The sequence below is a fragment of the Neopsephotus bourkii genome, unplaced genomic scaffold (genome assembly GCF_033783945.1).
Source record: "Neopsephotus bourkii isolate Nb327-2 ecotype Australia unplaced genomic scaffold, CSIRO-AGI_Nbou_v1 NB_1507, whole genome shotgun sequence".
Lineage (NCBI taxonomy): Eukaryota > Metazoa > Chordata > Aves > Psittaciformes > Psittacidae > Neopsephotus > Neopsephotus bourkii.
The window spans coordinates 574,764-595,913 of record NW_026901983.1 but is presented as its reverse complement, the minus strand read 5'-3'; the positions used below and the strand labels follow the sequence as shown (position 1 = coordinate 595,913).

At 42.0% G+C, this 21,150-nt stretch overlaps 1 protein-coding gene across 7 annotated transcripts in view; it reads right to left on the bottom strand.

The window, feature by feature from the left end:
• The window catches only part of ANKDD1B (ankyrin repeat and death domain containing 1B), a 30,062-nt gene extending 11,832 nt beyond the window's left edge, over positions 1 to 18,230 (bottom strand). For 2 of the 7 annotated variants that reach the window (XM_061369555.1, XM_061369557.1), the window contains exons 1-9: positions 17,981 to 18,224; positions 14,249 to 14,352; positions 12,092 to 12,190; positions 10,529 to 10,627; positions 10,331 to 10,435; positions 4,981 to 5,079; positions 3,295 to 3,393; positions 1,335 to 1,463; positions 360 to 458 (exon numbers count right to left, since the gene is read on the bottom strand). In XM_061369555.1, the coding sequence (XP_061225539.1) occupies positions 360 to 458; positions 1,335 to 1,463; positions 3,295 to 3,393; positions 4,981 to 5,079; positions 10,331 to 10,435; positions 10,529 to 10,627; positions 12,092 to 12,190; positions 14,249 to 14,352; positions 17,981 to 18,056 (909 nt within the window). In that variant the 5' untranslated portion in view covers positions 18,057 to 18,224. Of the gene's footprint in view, positions 1 to 359; positions 459 to 1,334; positions 1,464 to 3,294; positions 3,394 to 4,980; positions 5,080 to 10,330; positions 10,436 to 10,528; positions 10,628 to 12,091; positions 12,191 to 14,248; positions 14,353 to 17,980 lie in introns of all 7 variants that reach the window. The other 5 variants (XM_061369559.1, XM_061369560.1, XM_061369558.1 and 2 more) reach the window with 5 other exon arrangements.
• Between the last annotated feature and the right edge of the window lie 2,920 nt (positions 18,231 to 21,150).

Here is a 21,150-nt window from a genome sequence, read left to right as displayed (position 1 = left end):
CACTCATAATCAGTTAAAAAATGTTAACTCTGCCCACAGCACACAGGGAGGCCTGTGTCACTGCTGCATAGTTCAAGCAGGGTACTTCACTCATCTCAATGCCTGGTCCTTGGCTTAGCCTGACCACCTCTACACTGCACGACACCAGTCTGCCCAAGTGCTCACTGGGTTTGTGCAACAGGACCTTGTCTTTTTTGGTCCATACATATTGCTAACGAACATCCATAAACCACATAATAACATGTCTAGTAAAAAATCAAGGAACTAGTCAATCTCCTTCAGCTGTCTAAATTCCCAAAGAAGGTCATCAAAGACAGGACAGGCTGAACAACAGAACAGTTAGACTGATACACACGCACCTCAGGTTTAGGAACCAGGTCAATGTTCTTATCAATAAGAAAAGTCACCAAGGATAGATGTCCATTCTGAATTGCAGCCTGCAAAGCACTGCTATTGTTCTGAAACAAAAGGTATAGATAGCAAAAACTTACTTTTTTGTTGCTGGAAGAACAGTATTAAAGAGAGCTGTCAATATAAGATAATCTTTCACTTAAATTTGTGTTATTATCCCACTCCCCAAAAAAACTCTCTTTGACAAAATTAATTAAGCCAAAGTGGATCAGCCTTTAGCATGATGGTGGTTTTGTAAACACTGAAGGAACTTCCCATTTTTAATCTAACACAACAAACATGCTAAAACCAACAGTATTCTATAGTCCTTCGCAATGTCTTTTAAGAAACTGATGAATCAGCATTGTCAACTGATTTATCTGTGCCATGGACAACGACAATGTGCACGTCTCCTCATCCGTTACTTCAGGTTGACCTTTAACAAGCAAGTACAGTCACATTAACAAACTTTAAAAAATAAACCAGTATAAAATTTTCAGTTAATCCTGCTAAAACAAACAAGCCCTCAGTCTGCTGGAATCATAAACTTCTCACAGCAGGCAGGCTAGCACCATTCAACAGATGTGAGCTGGACTAAAGTCCAGGAACCAGACGTAGAGAACAGGTTTGCCATCAGTTCAGTCACACATGCTGCCAAAAAGGAGGATTTTCAACCCTAGCTGGTTACATTTCCTAGTCATATGTTTTACTGTTGGATGTACAGCAAATAAAAAATCTCCACCACCATACTCCATCAAATAAATCTATGCTATATTTCTTCCACATCAGTTTTATTCTCTTAGCACTCTTTACATCCCCAATTCTACTTTATTAACTAATATCTTTATTCACCGTTTCATAAAAATTAGCAGAGCAAATATACTATTAGCACACACAGAAAAGAGAAGAGAAGTTCCTTCCCACAGGCCAGGATGTCCCAGTACCTGTGTGCTGGTGGGATATTGTGTACATACTTGAGTTAGAACATTGATGTCACTCCCTGCTTCCAGTAAGAGCTCAGCACATTTTTCATGGCCTCCTTCAACAGACAAGTAAAATGGAGTTTCTCCATTCTAGACCAATAGAGAGAAAATGTCTGTTCCAATTTAAGACATGTGGGTGCAAGACTGTGATACAAAACAGGTTAGCTCAATAAGACACATCCAGCTCAATAGAAAAGGGGAGATGTTCACACAAGAAACAATATGAATGCTCCTAAATTAATACTTTAATGAAATAGGAACTCACCAATACTTAAGTTGCAGATGATACTTATGCGGACAGATGTCTGGTGAGGTTTATGATACAGATAGCTATTTCATAAGTATGAATCACACTCTTATGAAAGAAGATTGCAAGCAACAAGCACAGAAGCAAAGACAACAGGTAGCAATTTCTGCTGTTCAACTCCAGGCAACACGGTTAGCAGACTAGCACATATCATCAGAACCAATTTTTGTCACTCCAATGCCATAGATTTCTGATGGATTCTGAATTCTAGTGCTAGTTATATGGTGCACTTTTAGCAGAAATAACCCTGTCGCATATTTATTTCAAATCTTCTCACTCCCAAAGAGTCTCCAAGTCTCCATAGTGAATCTCTAAGTTATATCAGCTGAACAATGATCTAATCACTGCTTCTCAACTTCTAAGGTACACAAAACTTTACTGAAAGTTACTCTAGTGTTTCAGCATTCACAGAAGCATCAATAAATCCTGGTTCTTCTTTGCTTCAACTCCTGCCACTGTTATTCCGGTATACTTAATGCAGTGGTTTGCTCATGCTGAAAAAAGAGACCTGTTTATTCATGGACCAGAACATCTTCAGGTGGATAGGAAGGTCACACCACTAGCCTGGGCAAGACGGACACAAGAAGTACAAGTTCGAGTGCAGAAGCAACATTGTTAGACACAGCTTGGAAACAGCAGGGCTTCACATTTCAAAGGGATTTCCGTCCCTCAGAGCTTGCATAGCTGGAAATACATGCAGGTTGGATAAGAGAGAACCCATCGACCCATGAATCTGTTGCTGATTAAGGAAGAGGAGGGCCGTGGATAGGGTAGGAGTGGGCATTCATTTTGTGAGCTGGGCCAGCAGAACAGACTATCAGCTATTTGGCAAGTTCCCGCAGTGGGCATGCCAGCTGCAGCAAAACAAATTAACTTGCCTAGTTTATTCCAGCTGCCCCATAGGAGAAACAGAAGACATAAGGACTCCTTGCAAAGCAGGAAAGCCAAGTTGAGTAGTTAGTATGCATTCCCCTCCTTCACCCCTACTTTAGGCCTCAAAAATTAAGCTCATTAGTGCACCACATCAAGGATACAATTTTCACAGCTACTGTGCAATTTATGAATGTGCTGGCTGAGCTGAGCTCACTGGTGCTGATCTAGGAAAGAGAAAGTGGGTAGGCAGTGTCTGCTGCCAGTTCTGTGCAGTCAACTGAGATCAGATAATCAAGGTACAAACCTGACATCTCTTTACTGAGGTGTCTGTGATGGTATGTGCTGGGTGTGCACAATGAACTGCCTCAGTGAATAGCCTGAGAAGCACCAGAGATGGTAAAAGGAATGGAATTACATAGCCAGAAATGCTGGAGGACAGGAAGCAAGGTGGAGGTTAGGCCCTCCTCTGTTTCTTTCTACCAGTAGCTGTGAAAGGGCATGCAGGGTGGAGGGGAAGCCATTATGTGAGGAGTAAGGTACAGGGAAAGAGACAGTGAAGGAGTTAAAGGAGCTGAATTTATCGGAGAAGGTACAACAAAACAGGATGCAATGGTACTAGAAAAGCAGCTGAGCTATTGAAATCTTCTCGGGGCAATATATATATTTATTTATTTATTTATTTATTTATTTTTAGTTGATCTTTCAAATCTCTGTGTATTTCAGTAAATTCTGTGCCCTTACCTCATTGAGGTCATTTATTTCCCCCCACCGTTCGAGCAGAATTTTTACAACTTCACTGTGCCCATTTTTAGCTGCTAGATGCAATGCTGTGTTCCCCTCCTTGAAATTGAAACATCATATAGTATATTATGAAACAAAAATGAACTCATAACAATGAAGTTAAAACATCAATTAAAAGCCTTTTGGTTATTATGTACATCTCTTTTTTATATACAAGGAGAAGCATGTTCCAAGATTAAGACTAAAATGAAAGGAGCCTTTTCATGTGTATGCAGACATGATCCTGCTGGTTAGCTAGTTGTTTCATATTGTGAAAACTGTAGTGTATGCCCAGGGAAAAGACCTGAAAGTCTACCTCCTAAAGAATGAATCAGAAGAAAACTTTGGGTACTGTTTCTACAATGATGAGAGTAACACCAAGCCCTCAAGATCACTGATTTAAAGATTAATGGCCAAAACCTAGGTAAGTATATAGAAACTTGTAGTGCCTTTGATGCCAACACGGCAATCTTCAATCTCCTTCACCATTAATAAAATTTCTGACTACCTAATTAAGAAAAAAAACCCCTCACACACCAGCAAACAAATAAAACCAAAGAGCAAGTTCAGGAAGAGCATTAGGATTTGAGCTAAAAGATCATGCTGGAACAAGAAAGAGCATCAAACTGGCTAAAAGAACCCTGAAGCTGCAATTTCAAAGAATCCTAACCATCAGAGAAATTAGAGTCCAGAACAGCTTTCTGTTCACAGCTTGGGGGCTATGGGGGTGGAGGGCAGAGGAAGTCCTTTTTAGTGATTATAGATACACTGTGATTGCTTTTAGGAGATGAATTTCAGCCCTGGCTTCTCATCTGCTTACTCTGTAGAATCACAACATTTGCCTCCCATCATTGCTGTTTATACCTTCAGCCTGCTAGATGTCTGGGACAACACTGTCTTCTAACATCTACTGATAAACTCCTTAGCATGTAGAGCTCTGGGTTACACTGCAGCTTTTAAAGTATTACCAGAATACCAAGAAAAACACCATTACTTCCTGGGTGCTTACTTTTATGGTTCTATTAATGCAGTATCTGTCCATTTCACCGTTTCAATGTCTTTTATCCTTGCAATGCCTCAGATGCGGAGAAATACCAACTTGCTCATTCCACATATATGAGTAAGGAAACTTTGACAGACATTTAGATACCTTAAAAGGCAGTGTCAGAAGCAAACTCAATCAGACTGAAGTATTAAGACACTTCTGAAAAATCCTCATAGGTGTTTATTTGCATCCTGACATATTTAAACACCTTCGAAAAATTAGTCATGTGGGATTTAACAGAGACAGAAAGAAACAGTCAAGCAGAGTGAAAAACAGAAATATGATCTCCCAGTACAGAGGCTAACACCTTAATTACCAGACTTTCCCACTTCTCCCAACAGACAGCATATGCTGGTCTTACTTTACATGAATTACTAATGCATATGGAAAAGTCTTCTGGCAGTAAGACAAGAAGTCCCACTGCCTCCCCTTAATTACTGAAGAATCATCATCCTTGTGTGTTTGTTGGTCCAATGAATATCATTACCAGCACATCTGTATAGCTTATCCACAATACTTGATTGCACAGTAACTACACTGAAATGAAGTAATCTTTCTTAAGCATATATTTAGTTGTACTTCTGTGAAAAGGAAGCCTTTACCTTATCTTTTTCAGATGTAAACAGCTTCAGAGTAATCAAATCGTTTATCATGTCAACATGGCCTTTTTCGGATGCCAGAAGGAATGGCTTTTTACCTTTCTAGAAAACAAAGGAACAGTGTTATTGAAAATAAAAATACTTGCTTTCAGATACTAGATATATGGCATGCATATGTGTATTAAAAATTATATATGATTAAGTAGATTAAAAAAGTAGATGTACATAAGAGTAAGAATTTTAAAAAATTGCAATATTTAGTGTGAAAAAACAGACTACATATCTTGCAGACACCAAAGAAAACATTTGAAAACTGTTCAGAAATGGTAACAAGGTAGAAAATGTGCTAAAAATATTTAATTATTCTCAGTATGAAAATATTTATCAGAAGAACTGTGTCTAATCAAATAGCCAGATGGCTTCACTACCTTATAGTCACCTTTATTAAATGTCTCAGAAAAAAAAAAAATGCAAGCAACTAATCATCTTCACCATCATGGCTTGACTTTGCGAACAAAGATTTGGGAAGGGCTTTACCCACGCTTACTACAGGCACGCTGATGACTAAGAAGGCCAATGTGGGATAGGCAAATCCGGCTACAAAAAGCACAGCAGAAGGTCTCCTTGGGTGGAACAGGTGGGGCACGATTCTTCCTGCGTTGTCTTTTCTCCTCGAGACTAGTTCTTCGTGAGCTCTCAAAGGAGTCAGCGGCATTATGTATGGTGTGCCTCCAAGTCTCCCGACTGGAGGCCAAGGTGGACCACTGATGGTAGTCACTATGGCCAAGGCTAAGGTATTGTTTCAGGGAGTCCTTATATCTCTTCTTTGGGACACCTCTCTTGCGGCTACTGGTGGCAAGTTCATCATAAAACACGATCTTGGGGAGGCGGTGATCCTTCACCCTAGAGACGTGCCCTGCCCAGCGCAGCTGCAATTTCAGCAATATGGCCTCGATGCTGGTGACCCCTGCCTGTTCAAGGACAGTGACATTAGACACATAGTCAGTCCAATGGATGTTTAGAATTGTACGGAGGCAGCACGGATGAAAGCGTTCCAGGAGTCGCAGGTGATGACGGTAGATGACCCATGATTCAGACCCATATAAAAGAGTAGACAATACAATGGCTCTATAGACACTGATCTTTGTACTTTTCTTCAGGTGTTTATTGCACCAGACTCTTTTATGGAGTTTTCTGAAGGCTCTATATGCCTTTGCTATTCTGTTGTCTATCTCTTTGTCGATCGTGGCATGGGTCTTAGTGTGGGCCTTCAGTCACCTTAGATTGAATAGGCTACCATCGGTACGATATCGAATATAAATGCCATCTTGTTCGTCGAGGTCTGCCGTAGCCCTTTGGAGCATCATACTGAAGAAGATTGTGAATAAGGTCAGTGCGAGAACACAACCTTGTTTCACACCATTGGTTATCGGGAAAGGCTCAGAGAGTGCATCACCATACCTGACTTGGCCTTGCTGATCCTCATGTAACAGAATAATCATTTTGAGGAACTTGGGGGGACAACCTAATCGTTCCAAGATCAGTAACAGGCCTTTCCTGCTCACAGTGTCAAAAGCTTTGGTGAGGTCAACGGAAGTTACATATAGCCCCTTATTCTGTTCTTTACACTTTTCTTGCAGTTGTCTGAGAACAAATACCATGTCTGTGGTACTTCTATTAGCTCTGAAACCACACTGACTTTCAGGTAGAAGTTCTTCTGCGATAGCAGGTACTAGTCTGTTCAATAGTATTCTTGCAAGAATTTTACCAGCAATGGAGAGCAGAGTTATACCACAGTAGCTTGAGCAGTCTGACTTGGCACCTTTTTTCTTATACAGAGTGACGATGATTGCGTCACGAAAGTCTGACGGTATTTTGCCTTGTTCCCAACAGCACACAACTAGCTCATGAAATTTAGCGTGAAGTGCTTGGCCTCCATGCTTCCATATTTCAGGTGGGACTCCGTCAACCCCAGCTGCCTTGCCAGTTTTCACCTGCTGTATGGCCTTAAGAGTCTCTCCCATGGTAGGGGCTAAATCCAATTCATTTTTCACTGGATGTTGCAGAATGTGCTGGATTCCTTCGCCTTGGACTACACGATTAGCGCTAAAGAGGGTTTGAAAATGTTCAGACCAACGATTCAGGATGGAGATTTTATCTGTAAGAAGCGTTTGGCCATCTGCACCAAGTAAGGGGCTTTGAACCTGAAATGTGGGTCCATACACTGCCTTCAGAGCCTCATAGAATCCTCTGTGGTCACCCAAATCTGCACATAGTTGAGTCTTTTCTGCTAGGTTGAGCCACCACTTGTTCTGGATGTCTCTAAGTTTCTGTTGGAGTTTGCTACATGCAAGATGAAAGGCTGCTTTTCTTACATGGCAGAGTGGCTGAGCGAGGTGTGCTTGATGAGCAGATCTCTTTTTTGTCAGCAATTCCTGGACCTCCTGGTTGCTATCGTCAAACCAGTCTTTGTTTTTCTTTGAGGAGAACCCAGTGGATTCTACGGAGGACTGCAGGATGCTGTTTTTGATATGTTGCCAAAGCGCTTCAGGAGAAGAATCTATAAGTTGGTCTTCAAGCCTAGTTTGAAGGTTAGCCTGAAAGCTGTCCCTCACTGCAGCTATTTGGAGATTATTAACATTGAGCCTCCTCCTCGGAATGCCGCCCCTCTTAGGTTTGGGCTTGAAGTGGAAATTAAGTTTGCAATGCACAAGGCGGTGGTCTGTTTGACATTCTGCACTAGGCATCACTCTGGTCTGGCAGACATCACGAATATTTCTCTGGCGCACTAAAACATAGTCAATAAGGTGCCAATGTTTAGATCGAGGATGCATCCAGGTTGTCTTCCAGCTGTCTTTCTGCTGGAAGATAGTGTTGGTGATGGTAAGCTGTTGCTCTGCACAGAACTCTAGTAAGAGGTGACCGTTATCATTGCAGCTGCCAACACCGTGCTTGCCTAGTACTCCTTTCCAGGCTTCAAAGTTCTTTCCTACTCGGGCATTGAAGTCACCAAGGATTATGATCTTATCTTCTATAGGAACTTTCTGAGTGAGGTGACGCAGGTCGGAGTAGAATTTTTCTTTTTCTGCAGGGTCAGCTTGCAGAGTTGGAGCATATATGCTGAAAAGAACAACGTGTTGCTTATTGTGTAGTGGAAGACGTAAGGAGATAACACGATCGGAATGACCTATCGGCAAATTTTCAAGTTTAGAGATGATGGAGTTTTTAATCATGAAGCCGACTCCAGAAAGATGAGTTTCAGTTTTGGGTTTGCCTGACCAGTAGAGTGTATAGCCAGCACCATGTTCTTTGAGGCTACCTTCCTCATGAAGGCGAACTTCACTGAGAGCAGCGATATCGATGTTAAGTCGTGACAATTCATGGGCAATTAGCGCAGAACAGAGCTCAGGACGCCCACTGTTCACTGTATCAAGCATGGTTCTGATGTTCCAACATGTGAGTGTCAATCTGGACACACCTTCGGAGGCAGGTGTATGCCTTTGACTCTTTGTCTTTAATTGACCGCAATAGAAGATGCCCGTTGGCCGCGGCTAGCCAACCAGGTGGAGGGGGAGATGAGCTTTGGTTAGGCCACCTTTTCTAGGCCTCTCTCCGTATGGAGCAAGCAGTGCTGTCCTTGAAAAAGGCTGCTTGGTCATTCAGGATGCTGCCAAACAAGACTGTAATCTCCTGGGTCAGACTTGAGTGACCAATGCCCTGAACCACCTGCATGCAGGGTTGGGCCTGCGACTTCCAGTGCACCTTATCACCTGCCGTTTCGTCCCTCGCCTGTCGCTACAGGGCTTTGCAAGTGTGGGTAAACCCTTCGGGCCTGCGCAGTGGATTTTTTAGGTGAGGCACAGCGTGCGCAGAACTGGCCTCACCCTTTACACCTGAGGTTTATCTGCCAGGGCCTAGCGAGCTTGGACAGTGACAGCAAAGTCCTCAGGTCGTAGGTTTGATTAGAGTATCCTTCTCTTAGATGGATGGCCTCACAGGGCTACACGAGCTCCATCTGCCCGGGTTTGAAGTTGGAGTTGTCCTTCTCCTAGGATGGTTGCCTGAAGGCTCGTGAGCCCAGCCTGCCCATGGACACACTTTGTCTGACCCTTCATTTGAGAGCTGACTGGCATGGGAGACCCTACCGGAAGCATAAGCCACCACCAGCATAGCTCCCAGCTTCACAAGGGCATGCAAGCTCTTTCCCCACAACAAGGGGGTGTCCGTGAAAGAGGAGCAACTAATAGAGAACTATGAAATAACCTCAACATAAAGATTCTTCTTCACCTTTCTTTTCCCAAGTCCTAGGCCACAAAGCTTTCTTTTGTTAAATTAACTCTGTGCCTTGTCTTATGTGGAAAAAAAATACACAACTTTGCACCATTGGGTCAACACAATTCAAGTCTTAAAAAAATACAGGGAACCTTTGTTCTGTTGTTGAGAGATCCTACAAGAATAAATTTACTCATGTAAAGATAAAATACCCTACGTAGCTAAGTAAGCCTTCAAAGCAAGATCTCTAAGCTGTGGGAATGAAAACTTAAAACACAGCAAACCTAATGAGGACAGTGCTCTTGCACTGTTAAAGAGCTAGTGCACTTCTGCTGAATGGCTACACATAGTTTTATGTTCTATGGTGTTGAAATATTCCCATGTTGGCCTTGACTGACAGCTTTTTGGTAAGGACAGGGAGCTGCAGGGTGAACTGTGTGGGAGGATGTCAGAGACTGCCATATTCTGGTCGCAGCCATTTCCAGATGGCTCCACAAGGGACAAAACTGACACAGTATTAATCATGTGTCAGAACTCAAGCCATCAGAGGAGTGCATAATGCCTCGGTGAAAATGCATTTAAGAAAGGCTGGTCACTGCTAGGGGGAGGATGCACAAAGGAAGATACAGGAGGAAATATGAGAGGATGCGAGAGGAGGCTCAGGAGAAAGTACACCCACAGGGTGACTGCAGCCTGCAAAAGAACCCCTGCTAGAACAGACAAAAAGAGTAAGAAACAAAGAGTGAAAAGACAGGAATGGATTGAAAAAAACCCCAATCTCCTCTGCTTTCCACCACCTCGCGGATCGAACTGAGCATCACATTCAGTGAAAGCAAGGGAAGCATGGCAGGAGAGGTGTCTGGATTTCAGCTGAGATAGCCAGAAAGGAAGGAAAAGTGTTTTCCCTAAGTGCTTGTCTGGCCATTTGTTTTACTTGTTTCTCAATACCCAAATTAATAATTAAATGCTTATATAGCTGGCAGTAAATTAAAATTCATTGAAATTCCCAAAGTCAAGATTGTTTTGCCCACAACAGATGCCTCATGACATCTAGAAATAAACAAAAAGAAACATACTGTACCCTATCAGGCTTGTTCAAGTCATGCAGATGGAGATCTTGGAGAACATAATCAACTATTTTAACGCTGTTGTTCTGAGCTGCAAAGTGCAGTACATTCATTCCTTCCTGAAAAACCATAAGCAACTGTTCAAGAACAAGTATGTTTTTTTCTCCAGCATAAACACGTTTAGAGTTGGTAAAAATTTGTAACCAACAAACCTCATTCTTAGCCTTTTGATCAGCTCCTGCTTTAACTAATTTTCGCATTATATCCAGATTTCCAGTCCAAGCTGCAAGATGAATCACTGTCAGGCCGTGCTTCAAATAAAATGATACAGGCAGAAATTACCACCAGAATACCTCATGCCAAATTTCTTTAAATCTTTTTTCTTAATTCACTGTACAAGTGGCTTCTGCTCTGTCGGCTCTTAGAAAATCAGTATTAACACCTGGCAGTGTGAGTGGGATTCATTTCAGTTACATTAAGCTAAATGTCATGCATCAAGACCAAGCTAAATGTTCAGGCTGCCCCTCTTCTTAACAAAAGGTCTTCCAGGAAAGGACTGATTTTATTTTGTGATGGAGGAATTAAATAGTACCTGGAAATTATTTCCTCTTCCCAGAAACCACTAGCACTGGCTGCGGTGAGTGACATTTCAGGTATCATTTGTAATGACTGTATTTCTGTGAGTCACCATGATTTGCTAGTTAGCCCTGTTTTTTTAAGTTTCCTTGTCTTTCAAATTCTCTTAAAAAGTTCTTTTTCTACAGGAAAAAAAGAATAGCTCTGTCGTTAACTTCTTTAGAGCCAAAAGGAATAGAGATATGGAACTTCCAGCCAGTGTTCCCCATCTTTGCCACAGATGTCTCTAGCTTTTCCATATCTCTTCCTCAGTTTGTGTGTACTGTGTTCAGGTGCAGCAGCATACATCATGGCTCATTGTGCTATGTGCTGTGTAAACACAAGACATTTCTATGCCACCGTAAAAACACCTGGTCTAAAAGATGAAATCAGAGGAATAAACATAGCAAGAGGCAGCAAGGCACTTCCTTAACAGCTATAACCCTTACTCAGTTTCTCCTCTGTAGATGAGGAATAAATAGGCTGATTTCCACCTCTAATGGAGAACAGGAACAGTTTTTATGCTTGTTGGTATAACACTTTGGAGAGCAGGATGCTTGCCATGACAGGGGACAGGGGGGAAACGTAAATGATTTGTCTATTTGCATTATTCAGTTCACTCGAAAACTCCTAGTTTGAATAGCCTGTTTATTAATAACATACCATACATTTGGTTTTAATATCTGAATAAATCTTGCACTGTGGATCACCATCTGGCCCAACCAAATCAGCCATACACTGCTAAACTCTTAATGTCTTGGAAGCTGCAGAGCGGTTGACAGTTCTGCATTAAGCTACTCACATAAAAATGGAGGGGAAGAGCACAAGGTGTTACTTTCTGAACTCCTAGCAATCTCCAGAGCTATTTTTTACTTTCAGTGATTGCTTTCATATAAAGTGGCCAGTGATTAACACACAGCTACCACAGATGGTATATTTGCACAAGTGACTTCAATCACCCTTGTGCTCACTCAAGTATGCAGTGCAGCCAAAGCTCTGGGCAATGCATTTAATCTCTAACAACATTTTTCCTTATAAACATGTGCAGTCTTAAGACAAAATGAAGATTATTTTGTAAAACAGGGAGCATGAGGCATATGCCAACTTTCCCCCTAAGATGTTCCTACACAGTGTGAATCAAAACATGTAAAACAGCTTACCTGATCTGCCATATCAACTCTAGCTTTGTGATGGAGAAGAAAATCCACTACTGATATGTGACTTCTCGCAACAGCAAAATGGAATGCAGTGCGCTTCAGCTGAAATAAGCAAAGCTTTGGTTGTCAGGTCCATAATACAGGTCTTTTCCTTGTGCAGGTGATCAGGATTTCTGAATTCTCTGATTAACAAATGTACTTGTTAATATGTGTATGTTTACATATTTCTCTTTCAACAGCTATGCTTGGTCTTTATATGCATTTTTTGTTCCCTTGGGTAGAATTGAGGCATTGATCTTAAAGGTTTCTTGTAGAACCAGAATTATTTAGTTTCTCTACATAGCATTGTCCCTTCCTGATATGTCAAAATGGATTAAGTAATCATATCCTCCCTAGAGGAGATGCATGCAGTACAAAAGTGTCCATGTTTACTATTTTATTATATGGTTTCATCTGAAAAGCTGAGAAGTAGATTTACACAATTAGATTTGCTTTTGGTATCTTCCTTCCTTTTTATTATCTCTCTGCAGTGCATGATGAGATTCTTCCCCTACTCAGTCACCTTGCCAGGCTGAGTCATTATGCATGTAGATGAAAGCTTCCAGTTGCCAACAGTGAATAATCTTACACAGGTGAATAGGTTCAGTGCTTCTAAGGAACACTTGAATAATTTTCCTTTAAAGTAATTAATGGTCTGAATTTAAAAAAGGATTGGTTAAATTGCATCAAACTTTAGTGGAGAGATTTTTGCTTCCAGTTAACATAATTGGGTTCAACATAATTCATTGAGAGTTTACATGCCAAGGATACAGAAGTGATTTAACCAGCTAACTTTAAAAGTAAGTTTGGATTTGTTCTCTTAAGCATCTATGCAGACCAGCTGACTTATCCATGTATAAGTTTAAATTTACAGTTTATATGCATTAAAATAATTCAAGGGTGGGATTTATGACATGCATTTATGCCAGAAAAAACCTCTTGCACAGAAATAGTTCTATCAACAAACTCACCTTTTGGCAGCCTGGTTTATTTGCCTTGGCAGTACAGGGGCAGGAATGATCAATGTGAACAAAAGAAAAGTTTTGCCAGTATAAGCTACATCCCCCCTAGGAGAATCAATCAATGCTAAACACCCATGTAGCTATGCTAGTAAATCTCATGTACTATTGGTCTGATTTTAGAATGACAGAGTAAAGATTCAAACTGCTGGGCTGGAAAAGTATTCAGTTTAATTTCCTGAGTTCTGGAAAGCAATAAGGAAGAAAGAACATTTTAAAAGTGACTTTTTAGAGTACTATGTAATTGATGGGAACACTCTCATTGTTCAAGAGTTTACTGAGAAGTTTTTTCTTGCTCTCTTTCTCATAAACAAACCAAGCAATGCACCTGTGCTATTTCCTCAATTCCCCCTGGGAAAATATGCACAGGGGCATGGGAAGCAAGGTTTTCCAGAACTGATGGTTGAGTAACACTTGATGTTCATGGATATATGATTTATACATAGCCACTGAGGGCAAACTGTTCTCCACAACCCCCAGATTAATATCATCACAGCTCCATTGCTGTTGAATTACTTCTTTTGTGGAACACAGCACTACATTTTGTTACTGTGAAGTACACATCCTCATAATTTAGGCTTAGAGCTGATACCAGCACAAGAAACGCATTTTCATCTGTCTAGGGTAAATCTGAACTCTGAACTCAGCCTGGGGCCAGTGGGTGTGGTAGAATGCTCCTGTGGTTCCATACAAACTGAATGGAAACACTTTCCACTTGAAATTTGTAATGCTAGCAGCATAAATTCATTCTTAAAGTGACTGTGAGGTTAAGTCCTCTTGCTCTGAAAAATGGGGAATTCAAGAAATTAGAACACAGAGTAAACAGTAAATCAGAGACCACAATTCGGAAGTCCTTAGTTCCTAAGGACTGAGTTCCTTAGTTCCTGTGATGCACAGACTAGTGGTTAAAGACCTGTGAGCTACACTGCACAAGCCCTACTGAACATTCTGGATGCATGAAATATTTCTTAATGAGCTCCTAGTGGGGACTCCTGCAGCCTCACTACCTTGCAGTTGACAGGGCTAGCATGCTGTCATTCCACTATGAAATGCCAAGAAGTCATATTACAGATCTGTAATCTGTCAGATGCTTCATACTCACAGTATCTACAGCATTTATATTAACATTCTTTTTCAACAGCTTTTCCATGGTTTCCAAATTGTTCATTTTAGCAGCATATTGAAATTCTCTCTCATCTGGCAATACTGTGGAAAAACATGATGAAAAAATTGTATTATTAAAAAAAATAGCCATAACCAACATAAGAAATTATGATACTGTTCTTACTTTCTGTTATTTGTCCTGATTACATATGTTATGAGAATCATTTTCTTTTCTCATCATAGAGGTGTTCCAGAATTACATTTTTCTCCTCTAGAGACATCTGGCTAATGTTTCGAGTTCCAACTTCTAAGTGCAAAGAGGCAGACTTTTCACAGCATGGATTACTATTATTTGCACTGCTCACAGGAACAAGAGTTAATTTATAAGGCTCTGGCATCTAAATGGGTCACAAAATATTTTACTGGCACAAAACAAACAGTACAAACAGAAGCATTTATTTCCTATTATTGGAAAAGTTGCTCTGTTGATTGCTCTGTTTGAAAACAGAACACATCACCAAAATACATGAAAATGCACGACAGTAACCAAATGACGTGATCCAACTGGAAACAAAACAAAAAAACAAAACAAAGCAAGCCCCCCAAAACAACCAAATAAATCAGGAGTTTCATGGGAGGGTGGGAAGAGGCTCTGAGGAAAGAGATATGTACTTAAACTCAAAATTTAGCCACACTGTGGAATTTACTGTTAAATTGGGACCTTCCTTTAATATCTAAACCTAAAAATGAATATCTATTTGGTCAATTGAAGTAGCTGCAGCATGCATTTAGACTCATAATATTCAGTAACTTTGGAAAATAAAATTCCAATGCCTAATAATTGGTTTAGCTAACTTAGAGGTGAGAGTATGTCTTACGTTCCTACCTTAGCATTTAATGAAACATTTAGAATAAATTAGTGTAGCAAAATGTTAGTAGATATTTTTAATTTCATAGGATATGACACTTTAAAATTTAATTGCTTAGATATCTGCTGTCTAGAATATTTTGGCCTGAAAGCCACTTGTTCAATGATATGACCAAAGAGGACAGTGATCTCTGTTGAGCTAGAAACTGCAGCAATTACCTTTTCCTTAGAGGCCTCTCATGAAAGTTCATCCTACTGCATTATGTCTAAGTTCGTTAGTGCCTAATGAGAATACAGCTTGAAGTATTATAATTGCAGAGCATACTAAGGAAAATCAGTATGACATTCACTTAATGGCATTCTACATGATTATTATCTCAGTGGGAATAATTGCAGTTGTACTACACAAAATGAGCTAGAAATTAAACAGGACATTTTCAGAACTGTTTTCAGCTTTCCTATAATATTATCCAATCACCTCTAACAACAAAAGCATCCTCCCAAAATCCTCTGAAAATCACAGAATACACTACATGAAGCCTGGGACAAGGAGAGTGGCTGACAGCAACATCAGCATCATGAACAGGGATCTTTGCAGAATAAGTATCTCACTTGTGATATAATTGTGTTTTCGTAGTCTGCACTCTAAAGAACCAGCAGAGCTTTCACTGCCTTGATTTAAAACACTGGTAAAACAATGGTGGTAGGGTATCTTACTCAAAGCAATTTTGGTCAAACATGAAAATACAAAATGCAGGGCACCAATTAGTTGCAACTAGTTGCAATTAGGCCCTATTCATTCCTACTGCCTGCTGCTGAGCACTCATACATGTGTCTTACATGAGGATGCAAAGATAAATGCTGCTGTATATCAAGACAACCTGGCCCAGTGGAAGGTGTCCCCGCCCATAGGCAGGGGGATTGGGACTTGGTGATCTTAAGGTCCTTTTCAACCCTAACATGAACATTCTGTGATTCAGGAACAACAGTTTACTTGCACTGCCTTCAAGAAAAAAGAGAGAATTATATTTCTTTACTGTAGCTGCGTTTCGTTGTAGTTCTGACAAAGTATTAATAACTGATCTTTTCTCTCCTGTCCAGAAGTCACGAATTGGCCAATTGCTGTTAAAAATAAAGGCCTTTTGCTCTGGGTGTGTTTTTCCTTAATACATCTTAACTCAGGCATTAAGAGCAGTGGCAATCCAGAGACACTATGGCACTGACTTGCTGCACAACCTTTTGCTGCTCTTGAAAAATGATTTTTTCATGCCTGAAATTACAGCAGTATAGAGCAGTCAGACTACAAATTCCTGGAAGCCTTTTATCCAAGCTGTGGTATCCATGATTTGGCAGACCATGCATTATTAGAAATCACTCTATTTTCAAGTGATAGCAGCAACTGATTATGTATTTGTGGCTGTCAGTCTTTTTGGGCGGTTATTTTCTTTGGCTTCATAAAAAGTGTCTGGCTGATTGCCCTACAGATTATATTGTAACTATATAATTAGAAAACAGATTCAATTTTTCTTTTGAGCTAATAAAGTAGTAATTTTCACTTCATTTCCTTTGTAGAGGGTCCTGTCTGTGGCAAATTGAACATCCCAACATTTCTTTTCTCTTGGAAGGGAAAGGAAGCAGAAAAGTAAATCACTTTGTTGACCTAAAAACAGAAAGTCTTCTTCACAGAAACTCAAGCTCTGAAGTACCTTCAATTTTTCTTCCCTCGTATTTGCATCTTATTTTAGTGGCCTTAATCTGTCTTTCAGTAATAACACAAATAAGGATGACTTCCCATGGAATAAAAGAGCTCACCAGAGGTTTCAATACTCATCAACAATGGAAATTTTCCCACCTCCCTACCCCTGCTCCTTTCTTAATTTCCTTTTGTGCTTATTCATAAGATGAAATCTGTCATTGTCTCAAAAAGCACTAAATTGTCTCAAAATTGCTAAAAAAACAGGAATTTGAATTCTCTGAAGAGTTCCAAGGAGAAAAAATACAGAAATACGAACAATATTCAGATTCAAATAACAAAAATATTTCTACTTTATTGTTTCTAAAAAATAAAAAATATTTAATACTTTGGTAATATTTCCTTCTACATTTTCTTGTTACCTGAAACAAAATGACTGGGGCAAAGCAGGTATTTCATTAAGTCATGAAGGGTCTTTTTCTAGAATAACTGTTTTCCAGTTCAAAGAAGTAATGGGAAGAACTACCTATTGAGTCCAACAGTACTTCTGTTTGTTTCTTTTCTATCTGCCCTCTTTGTCAGCCTGGAATCAGGAAGCACGGCGCAGGACAGCTTCTGGCTGTCACACTGTGATCACAGGACAGGGCTGTGGCAGGACTGAACAATTACTGCTCAGTTTGCACAAATAACGTGTTTTCAGTAGTTGCAGCCCACGCCAGAGAGGGCTTTTCTTTCACAAACTGGTTTGCATGCTGAATCCTCACCAGGAGTTGTGCTGCTGAGGGCAAGGAGGCCACCAGACTGACTGAATCCCATGTGCCCCCCAGAACAGGGATGCTGGTCAGCTGTGCTACTGCTGGCAGGTGCTCAGCCCCAGGGATGTGACTAATACCAGCGACTCCCCTCAGACCACTTCAGGTTGCAGGTAAAGTGGGGGATTGTGCAGTTCATCTGTCCCATCGAAAGCAGAGGTGCCAAAACCCAGCTCTGAGTCCCACATCCACACATCTTAGCTGATGTCTTCTATTACATATAAAGCAGCTCACATTTAATTCCTTCCTTCCCCCCAACCCCTTTTGTTCCATGGTTGAGGCAAAAGGGGTTGGGCTGGACCCCACCATCCTGGTACCCTGACAGGGCAGCCTTGCATCTGACCCCCACAGACTCACGGCAATCATGGCTGGCTGCGGTGGCTCCCTGTGTGGCCTCCTTCCTGGCATGGAGCAGGTGGTTCAGCCCCTTCATTGCTGTCCTGGCCTCCTCTTCCTGCTCACACAAGGGAAGGGGCCCAGGTCGGATGCTGAGGGAGGTGCCCTACACTGGCCCTGACAAACCGGTTCTTGGGGCCCAAGCTTTGAGCAGAGTGCACACAGGCAAGGCCCAGCACCCCCTGCGGCCATGCCTGCAGCAGCACCCAGCACTGGGACACAGCGCCCAGGGAGGGAGAGGTGCTAAGCAGCCTTAGGAGTTCATTTTAAAAGAGACCAGGCACTAGCTACAGAGGATTTATTGACATGGTCTCGTAGTTTAAACCCAGCCAGACAGCTTGTTCACTCACTCCCCCCCCTTCTTGCCCTCCCCCTACTCCCAGAGGGATGGGGAGGAGAATCAAAAAGAATGCAACTCCACGCGTTGAGATAAGAACAGTCCAGTAACTAAGGTATAACACAAATCACTACTGCTACCACCAATAATAGTAATGATAAGGGAAATAAAAAGGGAAGAGAATACACCACCTCAGCACCAACAGACCAATAACTCACCCCCCAAGCCCGACCAACCACTGACCGATACCTCCTCCAACCCTGCAGTCCACTGCCCTTCCAGGAAACCCCCAGTTACCTCTTGGGCATGATGTGCTATGGTATAGAATCATAGAATAGTTAGGGTTGGAAAGGACCTTAAGATCATCAAGTTCCAACCCCCCTGCCATGGGCAGGGACACCTCACACTAAACCATATCACCCAAGGCCTCGTCCAACCTGGCCTTGAACACTGCCAGGGATGGAGCATTCACAACCTCCCTGGGCAACCTATTCCAGTGCCTCACCACCCTAACAGGAAAGAATTTCCTCCTTATATCCAATCTAAACTCCCCGTTTAACCCATTACCCCTTGTGCTATCACTACAGTCCCTAATGAAGCGTCCCTCCCCATCCTCCCTATAGGCCCCCTTCAGATACTGGAAGGCTGCTGTGTGGTCTCCATGCAGCCTTCTCTTCTCCAGGATGAACAGCCCCCAACTTTCTCAGCCTGTCTTCATATGGGAGGTGCTCCAGTCCCCTGATCATCTTCGTGGCCTCCTCTGGACTTGTTCCAACAGATCCATGTTCTTTTTATGTTGAGGACACCAGAACTGCACACAATACTCCAAGTGAGGTCTCACGAGAGCAGAGTAAAGGGGCAGGATCACCTCCTTCCACCTGCTGGTCACGTTCCTTTTGATGCAGCCCAGGATACGGTTGGCTTTCTGGGCTGCAAGCGCACACTGAAGCCGGCTCATGCTCATTTTCTCATCGACCAGTACCCCCAAGTCCTTCTCTGTAGGGCTGCTCTGAATCTCTTCTCTGCCCAGCCTGTAGCTGTGCCTGGGATTGCTCCGACCCAGATGTAGGACCTTGCACTTGGCATGGTTAAACTTCATGAGGTTGGCATCAGCCCACCTTCTTTGGTCAGTTTGGGTCAGGTGTTCTGTCTCTGCTTCCTCCCGGCTTCCCCTCCTCCCTTGCAGAGCGTGAGGCTCACAAATTCCTTGGCCAGACCAAAACATCAGTGTTATCAGTGCTGTTCCCGGGCTGAAAGACAAAACACAGCACTGCACCAGCTACCAAGAAGGAGAAAAATGACTGCTACTGCTGAACCGAGGGCACATGGTTTGGACTAGATGACCTTTGACGATCCCTTTCAACCCAAGAATTCTGTGATTCTATTCATCCTGGAGAAGACTTGACTCCTAGCAGACTTTCAATCCTTAAAAGGGGACACTAAAAAGGATGGGAAGACACTTTTTAGTAGGGCCTGTTGTGATAGGATGAGGGGGTCATATTTTAAATGTGTTTAAGAGGTGAGGTGCAGGCTGGATGTGAGGAAGAAATTCTTTACAATGAGGGTGGTAAAACACTGGCATGGGTTGCCCAGAGAGCTGATCATCCCTGGAGGCTTTCAAGGCCAAGCTGAATGTGGTTCTGGGGAGCCTGATCTAGTTCAAGGTGTCCCTGCTCTCTGCAGGGGGATTGGATTAGATGACCTTTGAAGGGCTCTCCCAACCCAAAATGATTCTATGAACTAGCTAGGCATCAAACAGGGTCATGCTTGCACAGTCCCCCCAAGATCTTCTCTAGCTTTACATGCAGATAGCAGTCTGCACCAACAGATGCACTCATAAGATAAAAAGGTAATCCTTGTTGTTGCTTAAGTGATTCCCATATCATCTCACAAACAAGAGGCAGTTTTGAATAGCAATTCCACAAGTGCACAGGTACAGACACACAGAGACATTGCAGCTCACACAGGAGCCCCAGAACCAGGTGGCTTGTCACCCATTACAGGGTAGTTATGGAGCTGTCTGCAGAGCTAAAACTTATTTCAGGGAAAAATCCCTCTTGGTAGTTATTCTTGCTGCTGTCAACCAGCGTTCAATGGACTGGAGGGAGCCACATTCCCTGTGCCCTTGCACGCTTGATACAGCCTTGGGAGGCGAGAGACTGAGGTGCTTCTGCCATAGATGTGGGCAGAAATACACATGTGCAATAGTGGAATTGATCAGTCGCCAGACTTCATTTTCAGGTAGACAATACTTTCATTTACTTTTGTCAAAGTCGAGTCAAAAGCAATGCATACATTCCAAAAGGTTCAGGTTTTGTGAACTGATATAGCAAAATCCACCTAATCTACCTATTTCTAAGTTTATCTTCATGTCCACTGTTACTTTGGCTTCCTTGAGTCAGCATTGGTATTTCAGGATTTCAGTGACTTTCTGAGATAAACATAAAAATTGTTTAAAGTGACTAAATTAAATTTGACTTTAAAAACAGCCTTTAATATTGCTCACATTCCTAAATAAAAACTAGAGGAGCTGACAAGGAGAGGTGCCATGCTTGACCTCATGCTCACTAATGGGGAAGGGCTCATTGGAAATGTGACGCCTTGGGAAGACTGGTTGCAGTGATCATGAGATGGTAGAGTTCAAGAAACTCAGGACAGTGAGAAGAGTGTGCAGCAAGCTCACTGCCCTGGACTTCAAGAGAGCAGACTTTGGCTTCTTCAGGAACCTGCTTAATAGGTTCCATGGGATATAGCCCTAGAGGGCAGGGGGGCCCAAGACTGTTGGATGATATTC